The following is a 19,318-nucleotide window of genomic DNA, read 5'->3' as shown; positions in this document are numbered from 1 at the left end:
TTCTTTTGAAAAACATACTAGAGGCATAGGGTCCAAGCTAATGTCCAAGATAGGCTATGAAGGAAAGGGCTTGGGAAAACATGCACAAGGTATTGTTAAGCTAATAATGGTTAAGGAAAGGCTAAAGTATTTGGGTCTTGGCTATGGACAGTCTTATGGAGAGAGTTCCAAAGCTGCCATGAAGGCCATTGAAACAATTCCGAAAAGGAGTTTCATTGCAGGTCCTCTACCTCAGAAGTGTGAGGATTGTATTCAGAAGGATTGCCATAACTCGAAACATCATTCACATGATGCAGGTGTGCAGAAGCACATACTTGAACTAGAGGGTTGTGAAAACTCTTACGGCCTTGAAGAAAGTGACGGTGTTCCCAAGGGAGCCACTTCTTCATTTGCTTCACCTCCCCATGAAGGCAATAAATGTGAAAGGGAATGGTATAAATCTGGTTCTAAACACATTACTTTTGATTTTGTAAAGCATGGAAAAAGAATTGCATGTTCCTTTTGTGGGTTGGATAACCATTATGTTTCTAGATGTTGGAAGAGGATGGCCACATACAGGAAACTTTTGAAGGAAAAGAAGCAAGCAGCCAAAGGTCCACAGGACAAGGCAAAGCATGCTGTCAAAAGGATGCACATGTGTTGCACTTACTTCCATAAGAAAAGGGCATCTTGTTAAAGGGTGTTGGACTTTGAATCCGGCACTGCTTCCACCAAAGCTGAAGGAGAAGGTGGAAAAAGAAAATGGCAGGGATGGAAATAAAGATTCCATAATTGATGTGCTTCAGGATGAATCACATATTGATGCTGATGTGCAATCAAAGGAGGGACCTTTGAAATGGATTAGTAATAAATGGTTAGAATTCTTATCCAATTAAGACTGCATGTCCTTTGATGCATCTATTTGCATTTCTTTGTAGAATAAATGCAAGTTGCAGGATCTTACCAAAATGGTAAATGGAAAGAGGTTGAGTAGGAAACTCACTTTATTGCTGCAACAATATATTTCATCTCAACTTCGAAAGTACAGTGTGCTTAAGCGAAAGTTGAAGGATGAAATGCATGCATGACAATGATGTGCATGTACACAAGGATATTGATGATTTCCTTGTTTTTGAACATGTATGTGTAATTAACTTGCAGGGTTGATTGCTTTGACATGCATGTGATGCCATGTTGACTTGGGAGAAGTTAACTTGGTCTCCAAAATGGAGATAATGATGAAGTGTTTCATCTTTTGGAAAAGAGTCCTAAAGGTCTTTTTCTACATGCTCGAATTGAAGGGTCGTTTATTTTAAAGGCATGTTTTATTGGCTTGTTATCTAGTCAAATCATTTGTATGCAGATATAAGGCATGGAAGGGTTCACAAGATGTGAAATCTGTTTCTTTGTTGAAACAGGAGTTAGCCCATGCAGTTGTTGTCTGTATGCCTATTGTTGTTAATAGTTGTTTGTTGGCAGCTTTTCAAACAAGTACAAATGAAAGTTTTGTGGAGCAGATGTACTTCACATTTGTTTGAGACACCTTGGATCAGGGATCAAGGAAAAGAAGTTCAAACTACCTTCTGTAAACTTCACAACAGAAGTTGTGCATGAAGTCAACAAGGAAAACAGTTTTTCCCTAGACAACCAACCCATCCAAGAAGGGAAGTGGTTAGAGATTGTGGTTCAGAGGCACTATGCAAAGGCAAGTGTAGGGATGCTGAAAGAAGAGGGTGTTGTTACTCTCATTACTGCTCAGATTAGTATATCAGTCTTTTGGTGGACCAAAAGTTATTTTAGTGGGAAGGTGTGATCCGAAATTGGATCCTTAAAATCTCTTAAAGTTACCCAAACTCTATAAAGAAACTCATGCTGAAGTTTAAAGTCTTGTGGATGTCAAAGTTATCAAAAATAACCTCAAAATAATGGTAATTTTGCAGCCAGCATGAAGCAACGAGGACCTTCGGCCAAAGCGCTTCACTGTTGGCCCATGGAGACTGTGCATAGCGCAAAAATGGCACTTGGGAAGCTCAAACCCAGAAATGGAGGTTGTTTCTGATGCGCGACTAGCACAAATTGCGCATCGCTGGGCAAAACGCGTCGAGAAGGAAAAAGCCCTGAGCGCTCGGTCACAAGGGGAAATCGGAAAATCATGGGAAAAGCGCTAACACCACAGGCGAGTCCCGTGCCCCAAAACCAGCGGAATATCAGAGGCGTTTCGGGCGATAAGCGGGTTTGTCAGAGGACCCAATAATTCGATACAACGAATGACGTGTGTCCAGCGGATGAGATAGAAAATCGCTCTCATTGCGGGCTAACGTTCGAGCAAGTCAACTGCGCGATAAGAGCGATACCGTAGGATCTGGAGGCCCCAGATCTAACGGCGAAGATTGCACCCGATGGATGACCGAAACCGAGGGAGAAATAAGCTACAGTGCATAAAGATTTGAAATCTGACATGGAGGATGAGTTGGTAGAGATTCATGTTTCGCGGGCATTCTTGGAATAAACAGAAATAATGGTTGTTTCAAACAATCAAGTGTTTTCGGTGAACCTAACACTTATTTGTTATGGAATAGGTGGCCATTTCCCTGTGAGGTGTGATGCAGTGACTATAACAGCCAAAAGAAGGGATTCAAACAGCCAGGAAGCAGGTGGCTTAAAGCCATAGACTGACAAAGAAAGGAGGAGGGAGAATGTGCAGAGGGAACAGAAGAAGAGAGGAGAGTGAACAGAAAGAAAAAGCTAAATGCGCAGAGAGTCTCTGGGGTCACTCGGAGGTCGAGTGAAAAGCCAGAGAGCTCAATTGACAACAGCATGTTGTTGAAGTTGCTGGGAGGTCCAACGACTCACAGAGGCATGCAAATGCCGAGAGCCAGAGTAGAGAGCCACGAGCACAGCCAGAGCCAAGAGCCAGAGCCAGAGTCGAGAACCAAAACCAGAGTTCATGCCAAAGAGCCAGAGCTAGAGTCAGAGCTAAAAGCGAGAGCAAGAGCCAGAGCCGGAGCCAAGAGCCAAAGCTAGAAAGCTGAAGAGCTCCATGAGCCAAGGGATAAGATGGTGTTCTGAGCCCAATGTTCCTGTCTAAAACATTGGAGTTGAGTGTGGAACTTGTAAAAGAACTGTTGCCATAATCCTAGAGAGCCTAATCGAGTTGGTTAGAGCTCAAGGAGATGTAGCCCAAGATATCAGGGTGGACTCCATATTATATTATTGTCTTATGTGTTTGTTTTTTACTATTTCTTTAACTACTGTTATATGCATTTATATATCAGTTTAAGCACATTTCCATATCAGCACAAACAAAAAATTTTAAAGTAAATAATCAGCTGAAAACCAATACAAGCATACACCCATATTTTCAAGCATTTCTTAGTTCTGCATTGGTTAATCATTAAGACTTGGGAAATTTTAAAGCTTTGGAAGTGGGAGAGGTTCTTGTAAGTTAGATAAGAATCCTAAGAGCCCCATTTTCATATCAATTATTATTAGATATATTTATTTATTTATGAGCATTGAATTTATATAATTAACATAGATTTATTTTAAACACTGCTTTAATATGAGTTTAGAAGGATCCAATTTCTTCATGTGCAAATGTTTTTATGAGTTATTTAAATGTTTTGTACAATTATTAATTTTTTTAATTTTATATTTTTTTTAATTTTAATTTTATTTTGGAGGACATGAGCACAATTTCAACTTTGATGATGGACATACAGAGTTACACATCATACTGGTAGAAGAGCCTCTAGGCTCAATGAATATTGATAATTTTTTAATATGTTTATTACTTTGATAATTTTAAAAATAAAATAATATTTAAATTTTAAAATTGATAATATTTAATAATTAAATAATTAAATTGAGTTGTTGTGTATTGGTTATGCGAGTTTGCAGTTGTATATTGTATAGTGAGAGTGTGAATATGGCTAAGTGTTGAGCACACATTAATTGTGAGAGTGGTGATTGTATTCAGTTATATTGAGCATAGAGTCATAGTGTGTCTAGTGTGAAAATGTAATGAAACGAGGTTCATGGTTGTTTATGTCGATGCAGGTGGATCCAATACTAGACATTATGAAATGGGGTCCATAAGAGTTTGAAGGTTGGGACCTTTAGTGGGTGAGTGGTGGCTCACTAACAAGTCAGGGCTTATTGATTCAATGTGTAGTGGCATTCTTTCGATTGTGGCCTGAGAAATTGGGAGTAGTGGCTTGTCTCTAGTGGTTGTTGGAAAACTATTCAGTGTTCGTGCATCTAGCAGGTGGTGGTTGCAGCAAGTAGTGGCATGCATAGTTGAGGGAGTAGTGGCTTCCAACAGATGAAGCCCTACAAATTTCAGGAAGTGGTGGCTTCCATCACATAGTGGCCTCGAGTGAGTAGTTGCTCGCATGATCGAAAGTTGTGGCTTGCACACTGGTGGTGGCTAGTGATAATGTTGTAAAATAATATTTTCAATAATAAGAAGAAGAGCGAAGTAGAAGCAGATGGTGGTTTTTCTCTCGAATGGGTTTCCACCTTACATACTATGTTCTCATGTGATGATTTTGTATACTTTTTGCAAAAAAATTGTAGTGATTTGTTTTGTGAAGTTAGATTTTTTTACTCCAATGAAGTGTGCATACTTTGTGAGTCCCACTATGTGGATTTTGTCTTTTCCATCTAACACAATTAGCCCTTTAATAAACTCCATTGATATTTCTTCCCACCTTTGATTTGGAATATGTAGGAGATGGACCAATTCAAAAGTCATAATATTTTCATTTTTATTTATTTGGCATTGGTCACACTGTACTACAAAATTTCAAATATTGTTACTCATCCCCTTCCAAAAAAATGACTCGCATGCATTATAATGGATTTTAAATAAACCGAGATGTCTTGTTGCTAGTGAGTCATAAGATTCCTTGAGAACCTTATATTTAAATCTTGAAGTTGGGGTTAAGTAAATTCTTTCTTTATACCAAAGGATGTCATTTTTCAATTTGAATTTGGAGTTTTGAATAGGATGATGGATTATGGTGAATCTTTCTCAATTATTTGCATATTTGATTTGAATTTTATTGATCTATTCTGGAATTACAACTAAAATAGCAAGAGAGGGTGACTCTTCATCTTTTCGTGAGAGAGCATATGTTACTATGTCATTTTTTCCTTTTTTTTTACGATCTCCTTATCAAAAGTGAAAATTATTTCGACCCATTTTTGTTGCTCTATAGAAAGTGTCTTTTTGTTGGAGAATGTGTTGAAGATTATTATGATCTATTCATGTGAGGAACTTTCTTCCCAAAAGATATTGTCCCCATTTGGCTAGAGCATGAATAATGACTATAATTTCTTTGTGATATGTAGATTATAGATATTCCTTTTGATATTCTTGCTTTCAACTTCTATTGTGCGGCCATCCTGCATCATACTGCTCCTATTCCAAAACCTAAATCATCACACTTGATTACAAAATGTTTTGAAAAAATGGAATTTCTAGTACAGGGGTGGTGGAGATCATCTCCTTTAATATTTCAAAACATCACTCTACTTTATCTTTCCATTGAAACTAGTTCCTTTTCAAAAAATTATTAGGGGGGTAGTTATGTGAGCATAATGTCGAAGAAACCTTTCATAATTTCTTGCTAAACCTAAAAATCCTCTTAACTTGGAAGTGTTAGTTGGCCTAGGAAATTGTGTGATCACCTTAATTTTGTTGGGATCTACCTTCACACCTTCTTTCGATATCACATATCTTAAATAATTGATTTCTTCTTTCTAGAAGGTACATTTTGACATATTTGCATAAAATTTGTTCCTGTTAAAAGAAGAGGGAGAGCTTCCTTCAAGTGTTTTAGATACATATCTCATGTTCTACTATATATAAGAATGCCGTCAAAGAAGACTTGCACAAATTTCCTTATGTAGGGTCGAACCACTTCATTCATGGCTACCTAGAAGGTGGTTGGAGTGTTGACTAATCCAAAGGGAATAAGTTTGAATTCATACTGCCCTTCAGGATTTCAAAAAGTGATTTTTGCGAAATCTTGTAATATTACTCTATTTTGGTAGTAACCTAATCTCAAATGTATTTTGGAAAAATACTTAGCTCCAAGAAGTTCATCCAACATTTCATCTATGAAAGGAATAAGAATTCTATTTTTTATTGTTCTCTTATTCAATCATTTGTAATATATACATAGCTTGAAAGATACATCCTTCTTTTGAACAATGACTACATGAGCTGTATAAGAGATTCTATCTTTTGTGATAATACTGCATCTGAGCAGACCTTGCACTATTCTCTCGATTTATGTTTTTTGATGATTTGAATATTGATATGGTTTAATGTTGATAGTGTTGTATCATTCTTTAACTTTGATGATGTGCTCAATATCTCTTTTAGGAGGCATCTCCAAGGGAAAATCTTCGAATAGTTTTTTGTGTTTTAAATTAATTCTTGAATCTTTGTAGGATTGACATTAACTAGTCCCAAGGCCAATATTTCAATTTGATGACATTATAATATGTATGTTGGTGCCCATTTTGGATTAACTTGACCATATGATGGGAAGATATGACTTGATTTTGATGCGGTTGAAACCCATGCAACTTATATTTTGTCCTTGCCATCAGAGTAAATTGTATTTTATCATTGGCATAGTAAATGCCTAATGTTTGTATCCATTGGACACCTAGGACTACATCCACTCCTCCAAGAGCTACATTGTAAAAATGGGATTCTAAATTGTAGCATTGAATTTGTAATTTGACATTATGAAATTTTCTATGCCTTCAAGTTCTTATCGATCTACTACCATAAATTTCATATTGGGCATTGGATATATAAAAAGGTTCAATATTTATTCAATATTTGTGTCAATAAAACTTTTAGTGCTTCATGTATCTATTAGGACCGTTATATTTCTCTTATTGATGTGCCCTTTTAAGTTTAAGGTCTGAGGTTGAGTTGTTCCTATCATGGTTGATAATGATAATTATGGTACATTCTAATTATCTAAATCTTGAGAGAAATGTTGATGATATTCAACTTCTTATTCTATCAAGTCATCACAATATGAATCCCCTTTTGCTTTAGATATATATGAATTCTTAGCATTATTTCCTATAAGGAATTTATGTTTAGGGTCCCAATTTTCGCCACAATTTTTGCATTTGCCTTATCTTATGTGTAGGACTTCCAAATTAGGTTTACTTACTTCTCTTAATTGTGGTAGAAGGTATATTTCTGTAGTTTAGGGAATCCTTCGTCTTGAATAGACTTTCTTGAATTTGGTCTGTGACATTCTTTCAAATTCTTCTCTATAACTTTTTCTTTTTGTATTGCATCTTCCATAGTTACAACGTCAGGTAGCTTTAGCTTATTCTAGATGTGTGGTTCCAATATGATGATGTAAGATTGCACTAAATATCTTGTCGATCATATAAGTACTCTTGTAGCAATTTATTTCCATTCACATGTAAACTCATCCACATTTCCTTTTTACTGCAACCAAGTTAGTTTTGTGAAAAAAATATTTTTCCATGATACCTTAGAATTTTTTAAATAATTTATTTTTAAGTTTATTCAAATTTATTAAATACCATGATTTTTCCCACAATAAATACCAGTTATGCACATCTCCTTCTAGTTGCATGAATGCATATCTGATCTTTTCATCGTCATTATACATATTGTAGATCTTGAAATATTCTTTTGCTTTGTTAAACAAGGCCACACCTTGTTTTATGTTTATGTCGAATTTTCATAATTTTAGTTTCATTTTAGGAGGGTATGCAAAGATTTGTTGGCTATATGGTGGGTATCAATTCTGGATCATCATGTTATGAGTAGTTATGTTTAACTATGGATTTGGAGTATGAAGAAGAATCTGAGGTATGGTATAGTAGGTGATTTGATGAATTCGATGTTTATGAAGAATTGTTTTCTTGACTGATGGTGTTTTCTAATGGGCCAAAGTTGATTAAAAAAATTTCTAATGAGGCAAATTTTTTGTAGCTCAACATGATTTTTTCTAACTAGTGCCTTCAACTCAACTTGATCCTTTTGTATGACAATTTGGTTTTGATTGATATGTGCTTCTAAATATATATACTTCTCTTTTAACTCATTTTGAAGTGTATCATGTCGTTCATCTAACTTGATTAACCTCATACTAAATTCACTCATAGTAATTGTCCTAGTGAATAGTGGAGTTTCTCGATCTATTTTGACTAAGCTCTTTTCTTCGAAACTAATTAATAATTTAGTTAATTATATATATAATATATCCTAACTAAAACTTAACAAAAAACACACCTTCTCTACATTTGGATGCGACCACATCATTTGATAAGGTACATGATTTTTGAAGTTAAAAAAAAACAGAATGGGATAGGGAGGGGGTGTCATACCATTAATATAATGGCATTAAACAACTGACATTGGAAAGCCGACAACATATTGTGGTGACAACAGTGGAATAGTCCTATATGTCAACATCTTGCTCTAGTATAGTCCTATATGTCAACATCTAGCTCTAGTACCAAATGATACACGAGAAATTGAATACACAAAAATATATAGTTATATGTATATGAATAAATAAAAGATTAATAAGTTGATGAATATTAAAATGAGGCCCCTATTATAAATACTTAGCCAGGGAGCTTTTCTACTAATGAATGTGTATTTTTGATAAGACATGTCTATTCATTAACTAATTAACTATCACTTACTATTTTTATAACACTTAGCTGTGTTCTTGAAATAATTTCATGAATGTAATAGAAATTGAATGAAAACCAAATTTGACACATGTGGACATGACATTTTTTAAATAAATTGGGACATAACTACCAAGATTAGGGTTGGAAAAAAATCTCAACTTTGTATCTCTAAATACTACAAAAAATATTGCATGGAGATTAAATCCATACCATAAACTTAATAATTATTGACGATTGAATTAAAATTCCTATTTTGAAATAAACATACTTAGCAATATAATGATAAAAAAAAATCCCCTCTAAGCCATAACTTTTTTAATAACCATAATAACCATCAATAATTTCTTAGTAATTGAGATTATGCATATAATAATAAACAAACAAATTTAAATCTAAAACTATATTTTTATAATCTATATTACTTTTGTACTAATTGAACTTAACCCCTCTCTTATAATAATATAATAAAAACTAACCAAATTTAAACCTAAAACTTTAACCATACAATCTTGTAATAACATAATAATATAATAGAAGAAACCAAATTTAAACCTAAAACTTTACCATGTAATCCAAACCTTCTTTACATAGTGTTATTTTATTTTGTACCATATTCAATTGAATTTATTGAATCTAAAAGACCCGAGGCTACAAATTTGTTGGGAAAGTTGTTTTTTCCTAAAATTTCGTGATTTTTTTTTAATTGACAATAGGAGTGTTTGATTTTTTTTTTAATGGTGGGAATGGATTCAATACCATAAAAAACCCCTGAGCACCCAAAATCTTGAAACTTGAGAGTTGTAACCCAAATTTCCCAAAATTTCTACACGATTTTGACAAAAATCATTTTGAAATTTCCATTATTTCCCCCAGAAATCATGTTGGAATTTCCATTATTTCCCCAAGAAATTTGTAGCCTTAGTAGGGGTGGAATTTGACGGGCGTCTCTAGCCATTTTGCCCATATTTAACATTTAAAAAATGAGGTGACCATGTGATGTGAGTTAAAGTTTATAAAAGGTTATTTTTTTTGCCAAAACATTATTAAGACCTTATCTTAAGCTATGGAACTATTAGATATAAGGTTTATCTTATTTTTTGGAAAAAAATTAGAATATCTTATGCTTAGGATTTAATCAATTTTACTAATAAGATGAAACATATAATATTCTTTAGCGTTTACTTTTTAGAGTTTATTTATAGTAAAAAAATTCAAAGTTTGTGTTTTATTCAATTTTATTAATAATCAATTCGTGACATATATTTTCTTTTATAGTTAAAAATTCAAAGTTTCTTTACTGTTTAAATAATCTAATTTTATTATCTAATCTTTCATTTTTATCAAATTTTGCTAATAATCAATCCTAGATATATGTTTTCTTTTAGAGTTTACTCATAGTTCAAAATTGGTTTATAAGCACCTAGATCGTTCAAGTCTTTCAAATGCAAGTGCAAAACTTGAGGAAATATTTTCACTTCAAAGAGATTTGATTCCTCTCGCCTCTTGGTAGATCTTGAGTTAAAATGGATCTATCTACCACACCATTAATTCAAAGTTACTAACATCACACCAAAACTAAATGCATATTACTGAAATACAATTAGGAGCAAATTAGCAATATGACACGAATATTAATATATGAAGGTTGAAATTTCTTTATTTATTTTGAATTTACCACCTAAGTTGTCCCCCTACGAACCACCAAAACTAGGTTGAGCCAGAGAAGGGCTCATTGGTGCACAACAGACTAAGAAATGGTGCTTAACCTAGAAGGAGAGTGTAGACCCATGCACACCATGGATGCCAAAAGTGAAGATCCTGGAGTTTCTGAATGCAAAGGTACAAAATGTTGATGAAGTTTTTTTTCCAAGATGTGAACTATAAGCCCATGGAAATTTTCATAAACCCTATGTTGTGGGACACTTCACTTACTGTGTGGAGATGGGAGCATGGCGATGCTACTTCATTTCCTTTAGGAGATAGAGGACGAGATGGTAGTTCCCCAACTGTCCTTGTAGAACCAAACATGGTGGTCCTAACCATGAAGTACAATAGGCCATCAATATTCTGCAAAACCAGGTGAATAGACAATGTACATAAGTTCTCGACACATCAAATAATTGAAGGTGCATGCATAGTGCAAGGGAAATTCAAACCCTTCACATTGAAAAGGTGTTGGGTAATTTGACCCTTTAATATTCTAACCCTTATGGGTGCCACCAAATGTGAAATGGGAATGAAAAACAATGAATATGTTGAGGGGAGAAGCGTAGAGAGAGGAACAATCATTTGAAGAGAAGCCAAAGAATTGTCACTGACCTTCTTATCTAGAGCAGACAATGACATGTGTTTTTCAATAAATGTTAGAGAATAAGCGTGGTGGTAGTGGGAGCACGAGGATGTAGTGGCTCAGTTCCTCAAGTGATGGGGGACACAAGATTTGAGTTATTGAGAAGAGACTACTAGATTTCATTTCTGTAAATACCCTTTGTTCATCATACGTATATATATTGATTACCTTTGTTCATTATATGTAATGTTTAGATACGTTCTTGAAAATTCACATTTTCTATTCTTCTTCCATTTTGTATACCATTAATCCCTTCTCCATTCAAACTTACCAGAGCAGAAAGAAACGTTGCTACAGAGCAAGGCATAAGGGTCGTCAGTTGTTAAGTTGAGTTCAATTCCATTGTACACAATTGATTTGTCTCTCCTTTTCTTGCTATGCTTCTTTCTTTTGTTGATGTTTTTGCTATGTCAATGGTTATTTCTCTGTTCTTGTTCTTGCTTGTATGTGTTTGTGGAATTTGAGTTTTCTGTTTGGCTTTGATATTGGTGTTTTTTTATTGTTTATATTTGGTATCCTACGGGAGAGGAGGTGATAGTTTCTCTAAAGACATTGGATTGTATTAAGGTAAAAAAAATATTCACTCATGAATTATACTTTTCCTATGATTCACACTCGGCTTAATTTAGAGTCCTCAAGTTCAAGTGGTGAAAGAAGTTGTATTGTGTTCTATTAAAAGGTAGCATACTTATTATGGAAACCTAATTGAAGAAAGAAAATAAAATCCATCGACCTTACTTTATGTGATCTTCTCCTTGAAAGACTTTTCTATTGGATAGATATATCATTCTTAACCAAATCCTAGGTCACCTCTCCTCACTCTTAACTAAGTTTTAAATCTCATTTCCTCAGGTCTTGATTGTCCTACATAGACCACTACTTGACATGAACCTCTCTCTCTTTATTTTCGAGGAAGACATATTTTTGTTTTGGTCAAATTCTGGGTAAGCAATGATTGAAAAAAGAAAATGTGAATAAAAAGATAAAGATATGGATGAGAGTAATACTAATATTCTTGTTGTACTAACAAACACATGCAAACAACAATGAATATCTCCCCAAACAAAAATGATAAAAACCTATCGAAAACCAGGAATCTTCTATATTAACTTATTAGTGTTTCACTCTACAAATCAATTATTTTCATTAGTGATTTTATATGTCCCATCATATTTCTTTAGTCATATCTCATATATACAAATGTTATGGCATGTTCAAGTCTATGGCATTTAATTTCCGCATTAAAGAGATTTTATTGTGAGTACTCCAAACAATTTCAAATAAAGATTAAAGATTTAATAAGCTATTTATGTGTTATGATAATTTTGTTATTACCAGAAATATGTAAAGAAAATTAATATCAATTTATTATTGGAAAAAAAATTTTAAAACTGGAAAATTAATTTATTATCAAAACATTATTGTCGAAAATTAAAATTTTAAACGGGATAGAAATATAAAAAACCAAAACGTTACTGAAAAATCCAAGTTCCAACCGGAGCCACGGTATACTACTTTTGCCCAAAATACCAACAAATAATGGTATCGAAATCCTCAATGTCTTCGGATGCGAGATGACGTCGCAGCTGCAATGTCTTATTATCTGAAAGTCAACCTGCCTCCATCACATCATGGTTCAGCTGCCCACCAACGAGAAAAACTCATATCTATATCTAACAATGGTCCCCAAACTAATTCTTCACTCGAAAATCCAGCTACACACCTACTTCAAAACTTCATGTCTATGTGATTTAATAATCCTAAACAAAGTCCTTAGTTCCGTCTTGATAGTTGGTCGTCATAGAACTTGAGGCCAGCAGGGTTTTTCTTGTGTGTGTTTCTTCTGGAATTTGACCAAGATCAGTAGGTTCAATTTTTACAGAATGTCCAGTGTAAGTAGCATGGAAGCTGGAACTGGAACAGCATGGTTTTCTGAACTAGAGTGGGATCATCTATTCACTAGTCTGCCACATGAAGATTGGGATAGCAACTCCGCAGCATTAGGACAGTTCCACATGGATTTGGATGGAGCCCAATGGTCGTCATGGGATGATTTAATTATCCCCGACAACAATGGCTGCTCCGTTCATAAACTATCGTTGCCAGTCATCACTAGTCTGCCACATGAAAATTCGGATAGCAACTCCGCAGCATTAGGACAGTTGCACATGGATTTGGATGGAGCCCAATGGTCGTCATGGGATGATTTAATCATCCCCGACAACAATGGATGCTCCGTTAATAAACTATCGTTGCCAACAGACTTGCAGGCACTTGAAAAGTATTTAATGTATACTGATCTCCAAGATGACAATATTAATATCGAGGAAGATCCAATATCGAGTCCACGCAGTGATGCCATTGTCTTGCAAATCCCAATAGACAATGAGCATCCGGCTGCTCTAATTGCTGAGGATCAACTGTTTTCTGGCTCTGCTCATGTGGTCACAAACAAGGGAGACACGTCCTCTCTCGATATCGATCATGGCTCCCTTCAGGATATGGAATACAATGGCTTGAGGCTCCTACATCTCTTGACAGCATGTGCAGAGGCAATGTCGCAGGGAGCACAAGATCTAGTGGAGGTCATACTCTGCAGATTGCAAGGGCTGGTTTCTCCCACAGGCTCCACCATGGAGAGAGTGGCCTACTATCTCTACCATGCTCTACTTCACTCTAATGTCAATTCCCTAGCCCATTTGGACCGCAATTATAAGAACAGTAAGGACCATTTTCTGGGGGCTTTAAAGCTGCTGCATGTAACTTATCCTTACATACAAATACCCCACTTCACTGCTAACCAATGTATTCTGGAAGCAGTAGCGGCCGCAGGCGGTGCTAATGATGTGGGAATCCATATTATTGACTTTGATATAATGGAGGGTATGCAATGGCCGCCATTAATGGAGACACTGAGGAACACTGGAAATAATGGTGTTGGTCATTTCAGAATCACAGCGATCAAATGGGAAGAAGATGATGAAGAATGCCCGCTTTATTCTGGGCACGCCGGAAGAAGGTTGTCTGAGTACGCAAGCTCTGCGGGAATCCCATTTTCGTTCCAGGAAACGGATTTGAAAGGTCTGAAACAGGTCCTGCCATCGCATGAGGGAGAGATTGTAATAGTGAACTGCATATGGCAATTGCCTCACACGTTCAATCTGCGACATAAATCGCAGTTATTGGAATTCCTCGTCAGTGCACGCCACTTGAATCCCAAGGCGGTTACCCTCGCTACAGGCCCACACGGCGCGGAGAGAAAGAGGGCCAACTTCTTGGAGAGCTTTTGTCGTTGTCTAGAGGATCTGTGCGCCATTTTCGACTCGCTTGAAGCTGGACTGCCACAGCATGGACTTGCAAGAGCGATGGTGGAACGCTTCTTCTTTGGACCCGCCATGGCAAAGAGAATTGTGAGTAGCAGTGCGTGTGGCCCACCTGATAACAGACAATCCAACGTTCTTGACCTACCTCTCGAGTGTGGTTACGGCGCAGGTAGTATAAGCAAGGAGAATATGTTGTATGCAAAATATACGCTGCAGAGTGTGGGCAGGGGATCTTATGAAGTAGAAATGGTGGGTGATCATCGACTGGTTATGAAATGGGGTTGTGCCCCTTTGGTGTGGGTTTCTACATGGAAATCTACTTGATCATCATCCTGCATATTGCAGCTGCAAGGTAGAGCCCTATCAACCAATCCGTCACGACACTCTGGGTAATTTGGGTCTGGACCTTCAGCTCGCTCTTATTTCCCGTAAGTCAAAAAATTAAATGATATGCATTGAATTCTTTAGTTGTTAAATAACTTCGAAAAATGTTCCATCCGGCATATATATATGTTGTGTTTAATTCCAAGGTTGAACAGATACATAAAGAAGTATTTAGAAAATAGACAGAAATGCTGAATCTGCGATAGGTGTGTTTTGATATTTGTGGTTACAATCCAGGATACAAGATAAGTCTGGTTTTGGTTTTATATTCAAGGAAACATTAAGGAAGCAACGAGCTACAACGGAGGTCTATAAGTTATAGATGGAAATGTGTAAGTTGTGTTTTCGACAATGTATTTCTAATTGATGGTGTAGAGTTAGTGTCCTATGAAAAAATAGGAATAGATTTAAAGTTTCAAGATGATGAGATTGAAAGAGGAAAGAAGGTAGAGTACAAGAGTCTGATTTTCATAGGAATATATTTAAACTTTCAAGATGATGAGATTGAAAAACGAAAGAAGGTAGAGTACACTAGTTTGATTAGGGCGTGTTTTCTCTTTTTAGTATTTTTATTATTAGTTTTATTTTAAGATTTTAAAATTTATTCACATTGTAAATTTAAATGATTGTTTTTGCGTAATTTTAATGTTTAAGTTTGTTCATGTATTCAAAAATGGACTTTAAATTTAAATAGTTAAAAATTGTTATGCAATTAAAAATTTAAATAGTTAAAAATTGTTATTTAACTAAAAATTGTATTTTGGCATTTTCTTAAAAAACTAAAAAGTTGAAATATATGATTTAATTAATTTATTCAAATTATTATATATATATCTATATCTATATACATATAATATTTTGTTATTAGTTATTTTTATATTGAAATTATTTATTTAAGTATTAATGTTAAGTTTATTGATTTTGTTTTTAGGAGATAATTGTTGGTTAATGTGTTTCTTTATCCTTTAAGTTGTATGTTTGTCCATTATGCATATTGTAAATAGTTATACATTCACAAAAATGACAATATAAATAAATGAGGTTAATAAAGATTTGTATGAATCAAAAGCTTAGTCAATTAGAAAGCTATATTTCTCATGAATTCATACCTTCTCCTCTAATTTTGGTATTACCATAGCTAGTGGTACTTTAGTACTAAGATCACCATCCTCCCTCACTTTTAGACAAAGAAAATATTAAGATCGCCATCCTCCCTCACCTTTGGTTGATGTGATAACATCATCCCCCCCCTTCAGAATTAAGATCACAATCTTTCATCACATGGCAACTTGGATAACATTAAAGTCATCCTTCTTGTGCTAAGATCACAGACAATTGCAATTTTATGTGCCATACCTTATATGTTTTCCCCTCACTTTTTTAAATCCTTGCACTTTAAAAATGATAAGAAACCAATGGTTGCAATCCTCTTCATGGGGGAAACCTTATTTTACAATGAATGCAATGAACATGAAAATATTTGATGAGTCTAAGACTAGGTCTCCTTAGTATATATATAGGAGAGAAAGGGTACAATTATAATAAAATGAGATCATGAGGGGTTTTGTACATAACAAGATAACAATAGAAATGTAGTCACTCAATTCCTAGAGATTATTAAGGGTTTTTAAAGTTAACATGGGCTTATATAGGTCTTAATATGCCCCTCCACTTCAAACAAGTCGTGTCCTCAACACTTGACTAACTGTTAGTAATTCTACTAGAATAAGACATATTCCCATGCCATCTATTCCATTGGTAGGTTCTTTTATTTGATGATGTACTGCACAATTTTTGGGTTACTTGATTGCTTAATCCTTATTTCAAGGATTGCTTCTACTTCTAGTATGATTTCCCCTTCCTTATTTACCTTTAATACAGATCCCAACTACAAATGAATAACATAATCATGATCTCAATTTGGTAGAGGACCCTTAGGAATTAATCCAAATACCTAGCTGGGTTACTTGACCACTTAATCCTTGCTTAAAGGATTGTTTCTACTTCTAGTATGATTTTCCCTTCTTCATTCATCTCTGGTATACTTCTCAACCACAAATGAATAACATAGTCATGATCTCAATTAAGTGGAATACCTTTAGGCATTAATCGAAATACCTTGTGATTATTGTTGACAACTTCATGATGACCCCCTGACATAGATGATATTTGCTTTTGAACATTTAGTGAACATAATTATGCCACTACACCATGGCTCCCCTTTTTGAGTAACTTTGTAATTCCATTAGAGATTATCACTTTATAGGTTTTCCCTTGGATTCCTCTAAGCTTAATTTCCTTACCTTATGAGGTAAAATGATCTGTAAATAGACATGGATAATCCATTGGACAATTTTTCACAATGAATTTGATAAAATTATATTTAAAAATCTAAAATATATACTGTAATATCCCTACTGTAAGGCTCCCGTAAAAACTCTTATATTTACAAAGTGAAAATATTATGAGTTTAATATATATAAGAGTATCAGTAATTAGTTAAAATAAAATTGTTCTTGATAGACTCCTTCTCATTCTTTGTTCTCCGTTGGAAATACTTACACGATTACTATGCATGAGATTCTTGAAAATTTTGCAAGGTTCTGTGTGTAAAAATACAAATAAGGCATGATATTTTCTTGAAGTAGAATGCATGTGAACACTGCACATAAGAAGAAAAAGATGCCAAGATAGATTTCTTGAAAAAGAAATATGTTTTGCGTGCATGAAAATAATATTTGATTATGATAGATTTCTTAAAAATGAGATATGTTTTTGCATGCATGGAAATAATAGATATTGAATTATATTTCTTGGAAAGAAATGTGTTTTTGCATGCATGGAAGGAATAACTATTGAGTTAGATTTCTTGGAAATAAATGTGTTTTTGCATATATGGAAAGAATAACTATTGAATTAGATTTCTTGGAAAGAAATGTGTTTTTGCATGCATGAAAATAATAGCTATTGAGTTATATTTCTTGGAGAAAAATGTGTTTTTACATGCATTGATCCAGGTGGATATTGGTGGCCACTTGCATATTCGACTTGGACCCTCACCATTGTTTCTTTCAGTTTTTTAGTTTCCTTAATTTTAGCACAATTTACTACTTTTGGCAGTTTTTCGGGTCTTGAACTTTCGGAGCTGTTTTGAGGCCCTACACGATGTTTTTTTGGAAAAATTTCTCAGCAATTTCTATGGAAAAATGGCTTAGTGATTGCTATGGAAATCATGTCGGCCACTGTAGTCCTCAAAGAGATCTTTCCAACGAGGTATCATACGCGTCAAACAGAGGTAATATGACCAAGTTACGACTCTGGGAAGTTGGGTGCCAAACTAACCCTAACAGGGCCCATAAACTCTTGGTATTACATCTCCTTGGGTTAGGGTTTTGGTTTTTTAGGGTTTTCTGTTATTTTTCAATAATAAAGATGTCCTTGAGCCTCATTGTATCTCAGTTAAGAGGCAAGTAGCTGCCACATCTCTTCTAAGAGATAAGCTACCATCACCCAAGCTATCTTATTTCCATTCTGTTTGTAAGCATAGTTCAATATTTCTCTATTAATGAAATGAAGTGTTTTTCTGCCGCGTCTATGTGTTTATGATTATATCTGTAAGTTGTTGCATTCTTGTTTAAGTTCAGATCAGTGGTATTAGAGCGGTCTGCTCTTTTTTTGTTTTTCTGTGCATGTCCCCAATGAGGTCAGGGTATAAGGAGTTAGGGCTCGATCTAGTTGAACCATTGCAGGATTAGCCTCACAAAATGCGACGACCTCCCATGGTGGAAAAAAAGAAAGATGAGGGGGTATGATATCCTTTCAAAATGTTGTTCGAGGAAGCCCTCGAGCGACAGAGGGATGTGATGATGGATAAATTTTCCCAAAGCCTTCGACGACTACCCGCAGGCGATGCATCTTCATCCAAAAACCACTCTGGAGTTGCCACTCCTTTTAAGGTACAAGTTAGCTTCGATATTCCCATATTTGAAGGTCTGATAGATGCAGATGCCATATATAAATGGTTAAATCTGTTGGAAGGATATTTTTTAGTTCATGACTTTTCCAATGGGGAAAAGATTACTTTTTCACTTCTCAAAGCCACCCCACATGTCAAGTACTGGTGGGAAACCTACTATGAATAAATGGATGAGAGTGAATCCTCGATTTTTTCAATCACACCCACTTAGAATTCTTTCCAAAATTCCATCAAGGAATAGTATTACCTTTTCGTGAGCTATGAAGATAAATACATAAAGTGGACCACGCATAAAGTGGACCACGCTATGGTAGGGAAGGGACCAAGATGTGCGAGAGTTCATAAATACTATCCATACCCTTTGCATGAAGCTCGGTATCAAGGATATTGAGCAAAATTTGGTTCTCAAGTACTGCGACTACCTACACAAGTACATCAAAGACGAGATGGAGTTCCTGGACATCTCCTCACTAGGCATTTCGTATCGGTATGTTGTAAAGATTGAGCAGAAGTTTAAACAAAAGAAGCAGGACTTTGGATTTGTGAATCCAAAGCAAGGGAAAGGCGCCCCCAAATCACAGAATAAAT

The 19,318-nt window shown here is 35.1% G+C and overlaps 1 protein-coding gene across 1 annotated transcript; it reads left to right on the top strand.

Moving 5' to 3' along the window:
• The first annotated feature begins 12,930 nt into the window (after nucleotides 1-12,930).
• LOC149266291 (protein NODULATION SIGNALING PATHWAY 2-like) lies at nucleotides 12,931-14,694 on the top strand. The gene has a single exon (XM_089407787.1). The coding sequence runs from the start codon at nucleotides 12,931-12,933 to the stop codon at nucleotides 14,692-14,694; it is 1,764 nt and encodes a 587-aa protein (XP_089263913.1).
• Nucleotides 14,695-19,318: the final 4,624 nt, after the last annotated feature.

The sequence above is a fragment of the Pinus tabuliformis genome, chromosome 6, assembly GCF_031772625.1.
Source record: "Pinus tabuliformis cultivar Carrire ecotype Pingquan chromosome 6, CPIR1, whole genome shotgun sequence".
Taxonomy (NCBI): domain Eukaryota; kingdom Viridiplantae; phylum Streptophyta; class Pinopsida; order Pinales; family Pinaceae; genus Pinus; species Pinus tabuliformis.
The sequence above is the reverse complement of the archived record's forward strand: the minus strand, read 5'-3'. Positions and strand labels throughout refer to the sequence as shown.